Here is a 17,627-nt window from a genome sequence, read left to right as displayed (position 1 = left end):
TTCTGACCTTGTACACTCCAATTCCTTTAAAAGAGACATCTGTACTCACAGCATTATTTGTGTCATTTTTACACCAAATGCACTTCATGGCATACTGGTGATTTTACCACCAACAGTTTCTGTCTGAATCTGAAAGAGGAAGCCTTAAAATGGAGTGAGAGCCTGAAGAGCAACAAAGATCCCAAAAGATAAAGCTGAGTACCTGGCAGGAGAGACTGTTCAATGGAAAAGAATTCTAGAACAAAATACACTTTCAAATTCAGTCTTTAGCGAGAGTGTACCACTCTGCAAGTCAGACTGAACTGTAAGCGTCCACCTTCTTCCCTACACCACTGGCACCCTGGGGCTTACTTACCTAACGTAACATCTGACTCTCGTTTGCTATTTCTCTTAGCGGACCCAAGAGTGAGCGAGCCAATTTCTGGTAAGTACCTATCTCAGCATGAACACAACTACATGCTTTTCTAAACTGATTCAACTAAATAGGCATGGCAGAATTTTGGTCATGATTTCATTTTAGTCCATTTAGTCTTAGAATATCAGCCAGGTGGGAATGCTTACCTAAAACATTCCCTAACATTGAGGAACCTATAATGTTTGCGGAACAAGTTGGGTATTTTGAAACTTGCTTTCATTCATATGCCAGGGCAGCTCAAAATTTGTGTTAAATAAGTCAAGATATAACATCCTCATGTCCATTTTTAATGACAAGTCACATTAAAGCATCTGTTTAAATTGTATACTATGCTACCAAAAAAACCCACAAAAAAAAAACAAAAGCAAAAACAAAAAAAAAAACCCCCAAAAAACTAAATTTGCTCCTAAGGGGACGCCATCTACATCTAGCCCTGCATAGGTTATTTGAAACCTAAACATACTGCTTATTTCACTATTGACAGGAACTTAGGTGGGAGTTTATGTTCAAACTCATACATTTCTTTGACTTCAATATTTAGCACTGGAGAAAACCAGGTATCAGCAGGTTGACAATGAACTTTGCAAACGGCTTTTTATAAAACATTTAGGACAGCTCTTCGATACCCAAAGTTGAATGCTAAACTCAAAGCATGTGTTTTCCTTATGCAGCAGGGAGAGATGCCATCTGGACTGAAAGACCCTTTAACTCAGACTCTTACTCAGAATGTAAGGGCAAACAGTATGTCAAACGGACGTGGTATAAAAAATTTGTAGGGGTGCAGCTGTGCAACTCTCTCCGATACAAGATTTATCTGAGTGACTCCCTCACAGGTAAGTAACACCACCTGCTCTGTTTCAAGCCTTCGGGGAATGCTTTACAGTGTTCCGTAACATGGCCTTTTCTGTGGCTAGCTCCAGACACTAAGGTGTGATACAAACACAGTTCTTCCTTCTGAGCAAGATGTTACTGAAATACTTAGCCTGGGATTTGAGGCATGCTATTAGAAATGTAAATAATGAAAATGCAGTATGAAACAATCATCAAGGAAAACTTGAATGTAAAGGCACTTGCCCCACTGAAGCTCAATTTTGTCACAGCCGCCAGGGACAGAGAGCCTACTGATAATAAAATAAGTGTATGTAACAATCATCATGGAAGGAATAGGGCATACTTAAGATTTCAAGTCTCCCAGAGACAGGATCAAAACACCTGACCAAAAGAGTGATAACTCCTTGCTCCAGGCTCTGTGGCACTGTTATTTTCTCTTTTGCATTCATGCAGTAAAAATTTTAAACAAGGCTGGCCCCAACATGGAAAGGTAGACATTTGGTCAGTCATTCAACAAACAGCTGCTTTGTTCAGAGGTTTTCTAGGTGCTAAGGACAAAGCGGTACACAAAACATATTCTGCTTTCTTGCAGCTTATATTTTAGTAGAGAGAGACCACAAATATGTAAATAAAAATTGCATGTAGCACTTTGAAGAAAAATTAGAAAGGGTGAGAAAATGGCCGAGTGGAAGCTTCTTTAGTTAGAATGGCCTCTCTGAACAGCGAAGGTTTGTGCTAAGAAGAAAACTAGGAGAAGGAACCACCCCAGCAAAAATCCAGGGATGAAGCACTAGAGGTAGAGAGAGAAAGGCAAAGGCCCCCGCCGGCACGAGCCCAGCCAGTGCTACTGGTGTGGCTGAGGCTTAGTAAGCGGAAGGTCAGGCAGGCAGGCGTAGAATCATGAGGAGCTCTGACACCAGGTAAAGATTGGGGGTTTTCTTTTGACTGTCATAGGAGACTGCAGGAGAGATTTATGCAGAGTAACATGATCTGAGCTGCATTTTAAAAAGATGACTGATCTCTGGGAGCGGGGGGAGGGAAGGAGTAAGAGAGAGGAAGGAATAAAAGCAGTGGTGGCAGCTCGAAGACTTCCATAGTTCAATCAGGAGACACTGGTGGCTTGAGCTACAGTGAAGGGGGGGATGTACAAAAACAGAAAAGACTCTATCTGAATACCTTTGAATATTTCAGAATTGTCCTCTATCAAAAATAGTAATACTTCATGATCCTTTTAATTTCTCGTTCCTTAGGAAAATTTTATAACATAGGCGATCAGAGAGGCCATGGAGAAGACCACTGCCAGTTTGTGGACTCGTTTTTAGATGGACGCACAGGACAGCAACTCAGTTCTGACCAGTTACCCACCAAAGAAGGTATGTTTTCTGAGCCTCCTCTTAAGCAAGAGGATTTCACAAATTAACACAGAGAGAATTCAAGCTAAGGAAAACAATCACTTTAAAAATAATTCTGCAGTATTACTGCTCTAATTATCTGACTAGAAAAAAAGACTTTCATGTTAAGACCTTAATAGAAGTGTTTCAACTTTCCTCCCAGTCCTTAAGACTCTATTTTAGAGCTAAGGGAAATTACACACAGACATCTATAAAGACATTCTACTTCAGGAACACTTCAATTTGCAAAAACAGCTATAGAAGAGTAGTGTTTCCCAAACTTAAATCACTCCTGTATTACCTTATAGTTATACAGAGCACACTTATACAGAGCACACAGGCATTTTTTTATTCCCTTATTATTTGCCACATAAATATAGTTGAAACTGAACAATTCTGGTAATGAATAACCACTGTAACTTGCTAAAGACATATTAAGCTGCTCCATGAGGACTTAAAAGACTGAAATTTAATCCTTAGCCAGGGCAGGAGAGAGTAAATTAATTTCCATATTACTCAGCAGTCACTAAGAGGTTTCTACATTATTTGACTCGTCTTTTCAGCAACACATTCTGTTCAATGGCATTTAAGTCCTCTTTTACTGTGGTTGGTGTTTTTATCTGTGAACCCATTAACAGGAAGTTGCAACTGCTGCCTCTCAGGAATGGGATATAAAACATACTGTAAATTGTGTATATTGCCAAAACATTTTACATTCGCAGCAAAAATTTTAATCATTTAGTGTAGAGTCCTTGAAGGAAGATTTCAGCTAAATTTAATTTTTAGAAATTTAGCATTCTTAGAACTACCCTTCTTTTGTTTCCTAACACTGTAGTAAATAGCACCTTCATAGACCACGACCAGTCCGTACCGTGCAGAGACTATACTAAACGTGCTCAATCACACTCGAAACACAAAACCCCTCCGACTCTGCCCCTCTTCGGCTTTGTCTCTCAGACACTACCAACCGGCTCATCCCACCTTGTTAAAGCACAGGTCAGAGGAGTTTCAGGTGCCCCTCATGTTTAGCCAGCCATTACGACCTCAGGGAAGACACCAGGCTCTCTGTTGCTATCCATTTTCTAAAATACTTCACTTCACCTAGAGTAACATTTAGCCATTTAAGGACACCCTTCAATCTGTGAGTGGTGAGGGCAAAAATACAGCAGCTATTAAAATAAAATTATTTTCCTTCTTAGGCTATTTCAGAGCAGTTCGTCAGGAACCTGTCCAATTTGGAGAAATAGGTGGTCACACCCAAATCAATTATGTCCAGTGGTATGAATGTGGGACCACAATTCCTGGAAAATGGTAGATGCTGCAATCAGGATCAAAAGTGCCTTCTGTTTATCATGGCAAAAAAAATAATTGGAAACACTATAGTATTTGTCACATTCATTTAAAGCTATTATGTTTACTATGTATTAAAGTTTAATAGCCATAGTAGATGTTTATTAGAAATGTTGCTGAGAATATTTATCAGGTTTTACAAAATCATTTTAAGAAAACAAGATATTGACATTAACAGGATAACATTTTTAGGGAAGCTGGCTCCCTATCCATGGTATTTTAAGAGATCATTTGTATATTATTTATCACTCTGTTGTAATGATGTTTTGAGATACTTTTATAACAAATTTAACATCAAAAACTAATATACTTTTAAAAAAATATTTACTTTTATTAAAGTGTATTCTTCTTACTGGTGAGTTAATTCCATAAATCTCAACTTGGTTTAACTTATTAGATCAAATTATCTGAGCATTTGTATCTGGGGGAAAAAAGGTCCTAATATTCATGTTTATTTAAACTTCAAATTTTTAGCAATAGCTAAATAGCTTTTCTGAAGCATTTCAATAGTTAACCATTCATGCCGATATACATTTCCTTAAATTTCTGCAAATTACTGAAAACTGAATCATTAAATTTGATTTTAGCTGCAAACTGAATAGAATATCTGATCTACTCAATTTCAAACTACACATTTTGTTCTTTCTCTACCCATAAATATGTTACAATGTCTGAATGTACTTTGTCAAACTATCCCTTTAAGCAGGGATTTGTCTTCATACTGTTGTTAATAGAATTCTAATGAAGCTGTACGTAGAGACTGAATGTGAAGCCTGAGCAAAAAAGTAATGCATGACATCCCTACCACTTTACAGGCTATGTACTCTGTTTTTAGACCTCTAGGAATGAATGTATCAGAGAATGTTTTCGTAATTTTGTCTAGCTCAACCTGTAATGAAAATCTCATTTATTTTTAAAAAAAGTCCTTCATTTGCGGAGGGACATGGGAATGGTGCATTGTTGCCCTCTTTCTGAAAGGACCTTGCCTCTGCTTCAACATGCTTCAAGTTTATCGATGCTACATTTTGTATTTTTCAAGTATAAACTCTGCAATAAAGAGATGTAGTTTTTTTAAGACTGAGTTCTTCATTTCTGAATGATTCATCTCTATAAGTTATTCAGGATCTACCCAACCCCCCATATCTGTTGTGTTTGTTTATATGTAATGTTAATTTGTCTTCCTCTGAAATCTATTTTAAAGAAGTTTCATTGTTTTAAACCAATGATTGATTGATTATTAAATGCATTTCTTTCAAAGTTGTCAGGACAAAAAATCAAATGGCACCGTGTTTCTTGGAACAGAAAACTGTAAGTTAAAATGCCTATACTTCATTTTGAGACCAAAGAGCAAAAAGAATTTTTTTTCTCATGTAATTTAGTCGTTAACACATACAAGACCACTAATGGATTCAATTATCTTTATTAACCTATCAATGTTACATTTTATACATAATACCTAGTTGTTTTCTCAAAGGGATCTATATTTTAGTACATCATGTTAATAATAAAAAGCCAAGTTAAGATGGCTAAACTTCAACCTAGCGTTTTAATATCCTCCGGACAAGGCAAGCTAGAAAGTCAATCACTTTACGCACATCAGAGTAGTGTTCCAAAATAACTAGGCAGCTGCTACACTTTTAAGCAAGGGAAGAAAAAAACTTTCATTTTGATCTTTTTGTGTTCCAGCAAATTATACTTTCAATTAACAGCAACAATGATATCATAAAAAATGCTCTGCTTTTTAAATTTCTGAACTTCAATACAAATTAAAATAGTAGTACTGGAGTCTTTTGGGAGGCAAACCGCTATCAGCTACATTCATCAGTGTAGCTGAGCCTCTTTATCGATAACCAGGTCCAGGTTGGGTATAGCCCTGACCAAAGGGAGGGCGGGTGCGTGCATAGGGGTTAGGCCCACTAGGAGGTGGAGTCATAGTACTTCCAGGAGGTGGAGTAAAACCTGGTCTCGGTTGATAGGCCCCGGGTTGGCTTGGAGCCATTCCAGGTTGTGAGGCAGGGGCCACAGTATAACTGGTAGGCTGAGAAGTTTGGGTAGTGTAAGTCTGTGGAGGGTAACTGCTCGCCTGGTACTGCTGTGGTGGTTGAGCAGGCAGCTGCTGAGGCTGGCCAGCAAAGGCAGGAGCCGGTGCCTGGGAAGCTGGCTGCTGGCCATATCCCTGGAACTGCTGAGGTTGTTGGGGTCCAGTCTGCTGACTATAGCCTGCTGAAAAGGCAAAATAAAGTACATATAGATCTTATTTTTCTTTTGGTGAAAGGCTTTCCAGAGAATTAGTCTTACTGTTATGGACCAAAAAAGATGAGAAATTTAAACTTATTCCTAAGTATTTATATAACAAGTAGAGTAGTATAGTCCATCCTATAATATCACAGCAAAACCAAATAGTATCAAAAAAAGGTATTTTCTAAACAGTTCTTTTAAACCCTCTAATCTAAACTGAAACCACTCTATATTTCATTACAAATGCTTCTATACTACATAATCCCTAAGAGCAAATACCTGTTGTAGCATAATTCCTAGTACAGAACAGATGCTCAAATGATAAATGCAGGAATTAACGTAAAGCTAGTCATTAACCTGGTGTGGAGGAGAGGCCTATTTAACAACTGTACCAAGTAAAAACACATTGAGACAATATTTTTAAATGAAGCAATGGTGCTACAAATACATCTTACTGTGCTAATGAGATGCTTTAAGGCTCACTTTCTATAAAAACTAAGCCATTGAAGAATAAACTTTAAGTACCCATTTTCACAATCCTTAAAATCTTTTAGATTCGGTATCTGATCTTTTGCCTTTACAACTCAGAATTCTGACTTAGAAGTAACAGCATAACACATAAAAAGCATATGATATTGCCCCACAATATCAACATCTACATTCATTATTAACTAGAATTTTTTTTTCAATTTTTTTAAAAGAACAAGTCGGCTTCACTGAAAACTTTTATCTCTACCATGAAACACACCTGCAGCTACTTGCAATGAAACCTCTCCAATGACTGGAATCCTGTCAGCATTAAATACCAGATACATAAGAAAATAATTAAAATATGTACAACCCTGCATTTAAAAAACAAAAAAAAAAAGGATTGAATGAATTTGAGTATATTCTGAACTCACCTTGAACCTGGGTTCAAAATTTACTCATGAAAGAAACCTTTTTGACATAGTCCATGAGTAAAACTGGAAAAGGTCAGAGGGAAACTGCCAAACCAACAGTGTCAAAAATGGTCCAATGTTACCACCACCACTTACAGTCTCCAAGCAGAGTATTTAGTTGACTATCTCCACATCTCCCAATCAAATTCAAGTTAATAGGACTAGTGGGATCAGAAATACAAAGATGATGATTTGAAAACTAAATTTTACTCGAGTGAAGACTCTGACTAAAATCATTAAGAACAAGCTTAACTTTTAATAAGTAAATCAAGTATCTAAGGCATTTTACTTATGGTAGCATCCAAATACTGAAGTCAATTCATGATAAAATCTTGAATGTCATACAACTTCTCCTATCTTCTACATAAAATTTATTTGCTTAATTTTTTTACTGTAAGTTTTTGGAGAAACAGAAGGACTCAGCTTTTACAGTGAAAATGTCTATACAAGTTAAGACTATGAGCAAAATACTGCTGCCTTTTCATCCTGGCAGCTGAAATCTAGACTGGATTTTTAACTGAGTCTGGAAACAACCAGATCCTTAATTATTTCTCAACAGAGGGAATAACTCCTATGGGCCTAATGCCATTTCATTAGCAACCTATTAGTCTTTGATCATAACGTGGCAATGCTTCTATTATGTGTATAGCCCTACCCTCTCTGTTGAAACACTTTGGTGAAGAACAACAAAAATCTCAAGAAATGGAAATCACGGGATTTTTTAAAAAATTAATGAGTAGTGTAGGACAAGGGATCATTATGATCCACAAAGTCTAAAATATTTACTATCTAGCCTTTTATGGCAGATAAGTCTGCTACCACTGGCCTAGGCTGGAGAATGCAGAATGATATAAATAATTAACAGCAAAGTCAAGTACACTGGCTCTGAGTTCCCCCACTGAATGGCTGTGTGTCCTTCCATGTGTCACAACCTCTTTGAACCCTAACTGCCTCATCTATAAAATGAGTGGGTGAGACAAGGACAAATGGTTTCCAACCCTGCCTGCACTTTAGAATGACCTGCAATGCTTTTAAAATATCAAAGCCTGAGTCCCACTCCTAACCAAATCAAACAAAATATCTGGGAGTAGAGCCTAAGCACCTGTAACTTTCAAAAACAAAAAGCTCTCCGGGTGGTTCTGAAGCACAGAGGGAGTTGAAATCCCCTGGATTAGAATGATGACTAGGTCTTTTCAGATCTGATATTATTTCTACAAATTATATAATTTATAACACCTTGACTTTAAAGGACTGCAAACCTAAAATAATCCTAATATCATAATCCAAGCTTAAACTCATCCCATTTACTTTACATAATTAAAAATTAGCAGCTATCAGCTAAATCACTCTATAGCAAATATAATCCAAATAAAAATTGCTATATGAGTTAAAGTATGTCAAAACTCTAATTAAAGATAGACTTTTATGGTCTAGTGCAGGAGTCACAACCTACTTTTTTCTGTGACCAGCCTGAGAGTAAATATTCTAGGTTTTGTGGGCCAGTCTCTGCTGCAACTACTCAGCTCTGCCACGACAGAGCGACAGGCAGCATAAGAATGAACAGGTATAGATGTGTTCCAATAAAACTTAATTCACAAAAACTGGTGACGTGCCACATTTGGCCCGTGGCTATAGTTTGCTAATTCCTGCTCCAGTTGAACTATAAAACTCCGTAAAATAAAATTCTGGCAAGATTCAACTTAGATAAATTATTTTTAATTACATGAACTTTTGATACTTAAATCTTTGGCTGTGAAACATTAAGTTAAACGTAAACTCTCTGATATAACAAATGTAAAATTACGTGATTTATAATCATCATGGTCAAAGCTACACTAGAGAGATTTCATATTTAAATATGGATAATCTTCAGTGGACAGAAGGTAAAAGAAAATACCCAGAATGCCTATTTAAAACAACTATATTCAACATTCTTAGCTGCCTAGATTACATTTGACACAAGTCTATTTTTATGGCCTGTTTTTGGTATTCCTACATACTCTGGGAGATTTAAAAACCTAAGTAGCTTAATTTGGTTCTTATTAAGATTGCCTTTTCATGTAAGAGGAAAATGTTAATATTTTTACAGTACACTAGAATTATATGTGACATATAATGGGCGAAAAGCATTTTTGCTGTTCTAAATCACCTGAGAGATAAGGAGATCTTATCAGTACGAGATAGCTTGAGTTAAAAATGTTTTCAAACAACAAGTTATTACAAAATCATCTATGACTGCTGACCGAAATGTTGATTTATAATAAAATATTCATGCAAAATATTTAAAAATAAATGTTATTTCCTCCCACAAATAAATACTTAACACCTCCTATGACAATGTAAGTATTACAAACCAAGGAGTTAAGAGGAAAGGCTTCAAGTTTAATGAGTACAGGAACAGCTCACAATCAGAGTCACCTCCCTCTGGACACGCGCTCACCTGAATACTGGATACCGTACTGCTGGGGTGGCTGGGGCGGCTGGGGCGGCTGCTGAGCACCATAGCCGGCCTGCTGCGGGTACTGCTGGTACATCTGACCTAAAAAAGACAAGGAAAAGAGGCAGGTTTAATTTGGCAGAGAGAAATACTTTCAAAGCACATTTAATTCTCTCCCCACCCGAACATGTAAGGACACTTAGTAACAAGACACAAGAATGTGTTTGTTCCCCTTTAAGTGCTGCGAAATAGAGAAGCATGAACAACTGAACAAATGTAGCTGCTCTGCTGTGGATTAGTGGCAGAGAACTTTCAGCTGCAGCAAACACCACTAGTGCGGTCACTTCATAAATTCTAGAAAACAAATGCTTTCGAACCCAACTGCCAACAGATAGGTACTGCTAATGCTCAGTAAAAATCAACCGAGTCAAAAATCAAGAAATAAAAATCTGAGAAAAGGAACAAATACAACCGACAGCTCCTAAATCTCTCCCAAAGCACTGTATTTATTCTAAAGGTTTGAACCTTTGTTACCATCTGAATGGACTCTCTGGTAACAAGGAACTATGCGACACCTTTCATGGCAGACCTCAAAGACACCTGTGGCATTTTACAACAGTCTGTTTTTCCATCTTATGAATATCCTCGCCCATCATGCGGAATCTGATAAAGCCTAAATGGTCCCTCACTGCACACTTTTTTGAAAATGGCAGACCTGTTTAACATTGGGGATGTATACTGGGAAATGAGAGTCCTGTTTGGGGTCAGATCACAGTTCCTACAGAAAAACCTTTTGGACACACTTAATACTTGTGATTTTTTTTTTTTTTTAAGATTTTATTTATTTGACAGAGAGAGACACAGCGAGAGAGGGAACACAAGCAGGGGGAGTGGGAGAGGGAGAAGCAGGCTTCCCGCGGAGCAGGGAGCCCGATGCAGGGCTCGATCCCAGGACCCTGGGATCATGACCTGAGCTGAAGGCAGACGCTTAACGACTGAGCCACCCAGGCGCCCCAATACTTGTGATTTCTAAATGAGGATTTATTGGTTCACATCTTTCTCATCTCTACTCTTGTTCTAATGGTAGATTCAGCTAGATCTAATACCTAGAGTAGCAGTAAAACGTGCATTTTAATATCTAGTTAATATTTAAATCTTTAATTATATACTGGCTCATTCTTTCAAAAATATTCAAACTACCTGCTGTTAATCAAAAGATTATGAGTAATTAGCATATTTCTGGCAGAAAGGGACAAGTGAAGAAAAGTCACATTATCTTAGTGCTACCACTCAAACTGAGGTACAACTGGCAGCTAGCACTCACAGCCTGAAATCAAGGGATAGAGCCCACTCCACTGGGCTCCCCACTCAGCCCTATGTACTGCAGCACTGAATGAGATATGCCTGTATTTATAGCCAGCTTATTTCCTAGCAAGCAGTCGTCTGCATTTTATGATAGAAATAAAATCTACTTAACTATTTTTAAACATTATATTAATCCTCTTCCCAAATAAAACAACAAAAAAACCTGACAAAAGTTTCTTAAATGCTTTCCTAATGGTTTAAGACTTACAGATAGTACAAAAAGTAGTACAGGAGTTAACTACCTTGGAAGATACCACCTTAATCCTAGATTGTATTTCATAACTAAATTTCAGAACAGAAGTAATCAGAATCTGGTATAGAAATATAATCAAAAGAGAAAAATATGTACAGCATTATGATAATAGGTTCTAATTCTGAGAAATTAGAAAAATTAATTCTACAATACAAAAAAAGAGGCAAAAAATACATGGCGGGGGGGAGTAAACCTTATTAGCAATCCCTATTTCAGATACAGAAAAATTAAGCAATTTACCTGGGGTCAATGCAGCGAATATGAACCATCACTGGAATGTAGGCAAAACTCTAGAGCTTTAGTTTAGAAGAAGTTCTGTATACATTTTCTCATTTAATATAAATATTAGCTTAGGTATCATCAAAAAAGCGGAGATTAAGGCTCCATGTAATAGGCTGCTGCCATCGGGGCGCCTGGGTGGCTCAGCAGGTTAAGCGACTGCCTTCAGCTCAGGTCATGTTCCCAGGGTCCTGGGATCAAGCCCCACATCGGGCTCCCTGCTCAGCGGGAGGCCTGCTTCTCCCTCTCCCTCTGCCTGCCACTCCCCCTGCTTGTGCTCTCTGTCAAATAAAATCTTTAAAAAAAAAAATAGGCTCTTGCCATCAGTGATTTTACAGCATAATTGTTTTCCTCAATAAAAACTGACAGGTATAATAACTATTCTTAAAGCAAGCACATATTCTATTTTTTCCCTAAGCTGCTATAAACCCATTATGAAAATGTCACCTCTGGGGTTAAAAGTTTTAGAGGTTTATTACTATTTCCACACAAAGTATTCCTTTTACTTACTTCATTCAAGTCCAAAACAGACTCTGTTACAATATGCTAAAAATGTAATTAAGAAGTCTGTGTTTAGTTGTAAAAAATGAGGAATAACTTCACACACTCATAAGAAGAGAACTATCGGATATATTACTAAGTGAAAAAGCAAGGTAGAGACACAGTTTAGAGTAAGCTGTGTTTTGAGTAAAATATATATATATAAGTTTTGTGAATTATATTTTCAGGAAGAATCACCAGATTAAACATCATAAAAACTACTATCTAAGGGAAGAAAGAGATGAGGATGAAGTAGAGTGTCACTGTGAACCTCCTGGGACTGCACTTTGTCACACAGAGTGGTAGCCAGCCTCCGGGACTAGACCCTGCACATTAGAGCACTCGCATAGGACTCCTGTCCATGAGCTCCTTGTATCCTTTACATTTTTTAGAAATAAGATTAACCTCACAATACAAAAAGAGCAAAGAGTAAGCCATAAACACCTGAGTATTCACTCTCTTGTGCAGTCCCCTTCTCACACACAATAGGGCTGACCTGTATGTATCAATAGAATATTGCAGAAATCACGACATTTCTGAGGACAGGTCATAAAAGACAGCCACCTTCTACCTTAACTTTCTCTTGATCATTCATTCACTCTCTTCTGGGAGCTGCCGTGGCATGAGGTCACCTAAGCAGCCTAGGAGAGGTCCATGTGAGGAACCGAAGCCTCCTGACAACAACTATGTGAGAGAGTCACCTTAGAAGAGGATCCTCTAGCTCAGATTAAGCTTCCGAGGACAACCTCACGAGAGACTCAGAGACAAACCACCTACCTAAGCTGCTCCTAGATCCCTGACTCTTTCAAACTGCATGAGATAATAAATGTTTGTAGTTTTAAGCATCTGTTTTGGGATAAATTGTTACATAGCAACTGATAATTAAAATACATAAGTTTTTAACTTTGGAAACATGTAGTGGTGACAGCTATTGAAAAATAAGACACATACTCAAATGAAAAATGTGAATCTAGTTATACTTCTAATTTGAACAAGCCACTGCTGTAATAGATAATTATGAGACAATTAAGGAAATTCAAATATAGACTAGTATGTAATGATATTAAGAATCACTTAATTTTGTTAGGTGTAATAGCATAGTTGTTATGTTGAAAGAAAAGCTTATCAGTAGACATGCATACTGAAATAATTGAGTGAAATAACAGGTAGGATTTGATTTAAAATACCCCAGCAAATTAAAAAAGGAGGGAGGGGCAGGAAGGATAGATGAAAAAAGAAATTCAAAACACTGGTAAGTGTTGAGGCTGCATGATGGATCCATGAGGAGTACATTATTCTAGCTCTACTTCTGTTTAGGTTTCAAAATTTATATAATAAAAGTGATTTTAAAAGACTATTCAGGTCATGTTATCTTGTCACAGGATTTTACATATTTTAATTATATTCTTTTCACCTTTCTGGTTTGTCAAACAGCAATACCTCCTGGTCTCTGATGATTTTTAATGCTCTTCTCTGTATCCTCACCACTTATTTTCATAGTTTTGGAAACCACTCAACTGCATAGTTTTCCAGTAACAGAGGCACCAAAGCTTTATATGAAAAAGGATAATACTGTCCACTTCGTTTCTCTTCATGATGCTCAACATTTTGTTGATCTTTTTAATCAAACATATTAAGACTGAAATCCTTGGGGGGAAAAGTTACAATTCCAAGATCCCTTTTAAGGTATTTAAGTAAAACAACTCAGATTTGTTTTTAGATTATTTCATATTCTATTCTAAGAGACTGCTATGTTAACCTATTATTAGTAATAGATTTTTGATGAGTATTCTATTCAAATTCTAACCAGCAGCTGATCTAACTAACTGGTGATGTCAGGGACTCATTGTACATCATATGTCAAAAAGTATTCATTAAAATAGCCTACAATTTATCCTATAATAACTGACATCTTAACCTAGAGCTGTGCTATCCAATAAAACAGGTGGTAGCCAGGCTACTAAGCACCTGAAATGCAGCTAGTCTTAACTAAACATCCTGTAAGTGTTTTTGAAGTGTTTCTAAGTGGTGTCACACCCTAGATTTCCAATGTGCAATACAAAAAAACAGAATGCAAAACATTAATAACTTCTTAATAATAATTACATGTTGATACACCAGATACTGCATTAAGCAAAATGTATAATTAACATTAACTTTACCTTTTTAACTTTCTTAAATGTGATGAATTAAAAAAAAATTACTTATGACTTCCACTGTATTTCTTCTGGACAGCACTGATCTAGAGATTGACCTCCAGAATACTACTGATTGATGTCACATACTAATAACTGTACAATTTTTATAGTGTATGTTTTAATGTAAACTAAAAAAAAACAAAACACAGTTTCAGCAAGGCACACAGTTAATGCCACCCTAAAGGAATTCAGTGCATATCCAAACAGTGTTAACCTGATGCCTCTGGAAAAAGGAACTTGGTTGCTAGAGGTCAGAGGTGGGAGAGAATATTTGAATTTTCACTGTTTATCTTTTTATGTTTTAAAATTTTTACCTACTTATAATTTTTCAATTAAAATAAACAATAAAATAATGTGAGAGACATTAAGAGAGCATTAAATCTCATTCCTTTATAAGTGAACAAGCAAACATTATTTGGTACAATTATCCTTCCAACTGCTGTTCTACAACAGTATACACTGCTTAAGATGGGATATAAAAAAAAAAAAAAAAGGAAAAACCGATGTCAGTTCACCTGAACTGAACAACATATTAAGACTAAAATCCTTGTGCCGCCTGGGTGGCACAGTTGGTTAAGTGTCTGCCTTTGGCTCAGGTCATGATCCCAGGGTCCTGGGATCGAGTCCCGCCCCGCATCAGGCTCCCTGCTCAGCAGGGAGTCTGCTTCTCCCTCTCCCTCTGCCTGCCCGTCTGCCTACTTGTGATCTCTCTGTCAAATAAATAAATAAAATCTTAAAAAAAAAAAAAAAGACTAAAATCCTTAGGAAAACTATTTACAATTCCAAGGCCTCTTCTATGGAATTTAAGTAACCACTAAACTCCCATCATATCCAAAGGCTGGCGTTTGCCTCCCTGTTTCAGCCCACACCCGCTTCTGTTCTAGTTTGTTCCAGTTTGGGCAGTTTCAGCTTAATACAAAGTGAAGTTAAACTATAACTAAAGTTGGTTGAGAAGAGGCTGAAGCAGTTAAGAAATTCTTCCCGAACTACCCACTCATCAGCAAACTGCCACCTGCTAGACCCTAGGCCTAGAATTCATCCAACAGGACGACTCTAAAATAGAGCCACAAGAGGACTCTATCACCTAAGTGCTCCGTTCCTTTTAGGCTATGAAGTTTTTTTTTTTTAATATGATTGATAAACTCAGTCACTTACTTCTGGTGCTGAAAATACACCATACCACCACTTGGCCCCTTTATAAAAATAGTTAGAGCACCACCTGGTGTTTGTTTTAAAGTGGAATGTGTATAGTTTCTAAACTTCAGTGCCTGCTGTCCTGAGCTTGTGGCCTCTCAATCCCCTTCAACCATGGTAATGAGCCTTTTATCTGTTTAAATACTCAGCTTTCAAGTTATATTTTATTCGGCACTAGAGACATTCTTTTAAAACCACTAGTTTTGTCCAATTTTCATAATTTACAGTGACAGAATATCAAAACCCAGAGAGATTAAATTGTTCATCCAAGGACACATCATTTAGAGAAGACAAGTTTGATTTAAAACACACTGCTTTTTTTCCACAAAAGACATTGCTAACTGCACAAAAATTTAAAGGGCTATTTATCTTTCAAAAAAACTACACTGAAGTTATGCTTTACCTCTATTTTAAAAATCTTTCCAATTACAAAAATAATACATAGATGCAAGAAGGGAAAGGAGAAGGAAATAGAACAGCACCTTAAGTATGATGCAAAATGAAATGCCACCTCAGTGGGTCACCTCTGCCCCCCCGGGTTACCACTGACTGGTGACTGCTATGAATCCTTCCTGTCTTTTACCATGTATTTATTATATTCACATAAGCACTTTTTCAGGGTTTTTTTTCTTTTCAATAATCAGAAGCATACCTGACTTCTAACCCAAAAGCATACCATGTCAGTAAATCAAAAATTTCTGCAACTGTATTCATAGCATGAATGCTTATGTAAGCTCTTTACCATCACCAACAATGCTGCCATAAACATCTCTGCACATTTACCTCCCCAAATAGGTGCTCTTATTTCTATTTTACCTTCACTCTGACCTGCTTGTGTCTGAGCTCCTGTATACGGGGGCTGCTGTGGCTGAACTCCTGGCGGATGAGCTGCAGAGGAGGAGGAAGCAATGCTGTCGGGGGTTCCTGAACGGTCTTCTGCAGGAGCACTGGGTGGCCCTAAATGGTCATGACAAGTCAGTTCAGTCTCTTTCCCCAGCAAGCTCAGTTACAAGCCCTTTCCCCAGCAAGCTCAGTTAATAAAGTTTGCTTAAAAGATCCTAAAAATGAAAAATACTACAGAATAAGCATAACCACAAAAGCAGCCTTTTACAGTGAATGTGTCTACTTCATTTTTCCCTTTGCTCCACTCTCTTAAGAATCCGAAGCTACGACTGGAAATCCTTCCCTATAAAGTGTAGACTGTTATATTCCTAAGTCCTAACCTCCCCGGGCAAAAATCAAAACTCATCTCTGCAATACCACTATCCTCTACCTCATGCTATCTAATTTATGTTGTAGATCAACCAAAAATATTTCATTCTTCAATGGGTTTCCACTGCCCATAAATCAAGTTCAACCCTCTAGTCTGGTGTTCAAGGGTCCAAACATTATTTTCTCACAATTCCTCCTCCCACAAGCCCCCTTCAGCTGAAACTAACCTATTTCCTAGTCCCACAATATATCTAATATTTTTTCTCTCTCCATGTATCACTGTTCCCTCCAGTCCCATTTTCATGTACCTAAATATAATGTTCTTTAAATCCCAGGTACTACTCCACATTTCCAGCAAGCCTTCTTCACCCATGAATCCTTTTTTCCATTTGTGAACTTCTATAAAGTATACTTTTATTATGACCCTTACCAACTTCTACTTTGCATTTCTGAACAGTTCCCATCTTCCTCTTAGGTTATACAAGCTCTTTGGGCCAGGCTCCTTTCTGATTCTTTTTGTCTGCCTTTCAAAGACTACCTCTCAAATTCTTGGAGCCACTCAAATTCTTCTAAAGTAATGAACAAAGAAGTAAATGGAAAAAATTCGCTAGAGTTCCAATCCTGTGACAGTCAAAAAACACACTCCAAAGACAACTATAGATATGTTTACTCCTTTAAGTTCTTTCTGTTGGGCAATATAGAAGAGTGCTTAAAAGCACAGATTGTGGAGCCAGACTGCCTAGGTTCAAATGCCAGTGATGCCACTTATTAGCTCTCTAATCCTGGACACACTACACTTCATCTCCTTCTGTGCCTCAGTTTCCTCATCTGTACAAAAGAAATAACTTCTACTTCACTAAGGTTACTTTAAGGATCAGGAGTTAACAAGAGCTTATAGCAAATATTTAAAAAGTATTATATCATAAGAGCTTATGAAAGTGATAACCATTTAGAAAGTTCTACAGAGGGACTTGCTATTACTA

At 37.2% G+C, this 17,627-nt stretch overlaps 2 protein-coding genes across 8 annotated transcripts in view; one reads left to right on the top strand and one right to left on the bottom strand.

The window, feature by feature from the left end:
* Nucleotides 1-5,062, top strand: part of ABI3BP (ABI family member 3 binding protein) — a 240,959-nt gene extending 235,897 nt beyond the window's left edge. The window contains 4 exon segments of the mRNA XM_078063925.1: nucleotides 395-424; nucleotides 1,087-1,248; nucleotides 2,497-2,619; nucleotides 3,837-5,062. Of these exon segments, the coding sequence (XP_077920051.1) occupies nucleotides 395-424; nucleotides 1,087-1,248; nucleotides 2,497-2,619; nucleotides 3,837-3,952 (431 nt within the window). The 3' untranslated portion in view covers nucleotides 3,953-5,062.
* Nucleotides 5,063-5,391: 329 nt separating this feature from the next.
* TFG (trafficking from ER to golgi regulator) overlaps nucleotides 5,392-17,627 on the bottom strand; it is a 32,349-nt gene continuing 20,113 nt past the window's right edge. For 4 of the 7 annotated variants that reach the window (XM_036109685.2, XM_036109684.2, XM_036109686.2 and 1 more), the window contains 3 exons: nucleotides 16,249-16,389; nucleotides 9,607-9,705; nucleotides 5,392-6,210 (listed from right to left, as the gene is read on the bottom strand). In XM_036109685.2, coding sequence (XP_035965578.1) covers nucleotides 5,828-6,210; nucleotides 9,607-9,705; nucleotides 16,249-16,389 — 623 coding nt within the window. In that variant the 3' untranslated portion in view covers nucleotides 5,392-5,827. The remainder of the gene's footprint in view (nucleotides 6,211-9,606; nucleotides 9,706-16,248; nucleotides 16,390-17,627) is intronic. The other 3 variants (XM_036109688.2, XM_036109691.2, XM_036109690.2) reach the window with 3 other exon arrangements.

This window comes from Halichoerus grypus, chromosome 1 (genome assembly GCF_964656455.1).
Source record: "Halichoerus grypus chromosome 1, mHalGry1.hap1.1, whole genome shotgun sequence".
Classification (NCBI taxonomy): domain Eukaryota; kingdom Metazoa; phylum Chordata; class Mammalia; order Carnivora; family Phocidae; genus Halichoerus; species Halichoerus grypus.
Note: the sequence above shows the minus strand (reverse complement) of the source record. Positions and strands in the feature narration are given on the sequence as shown.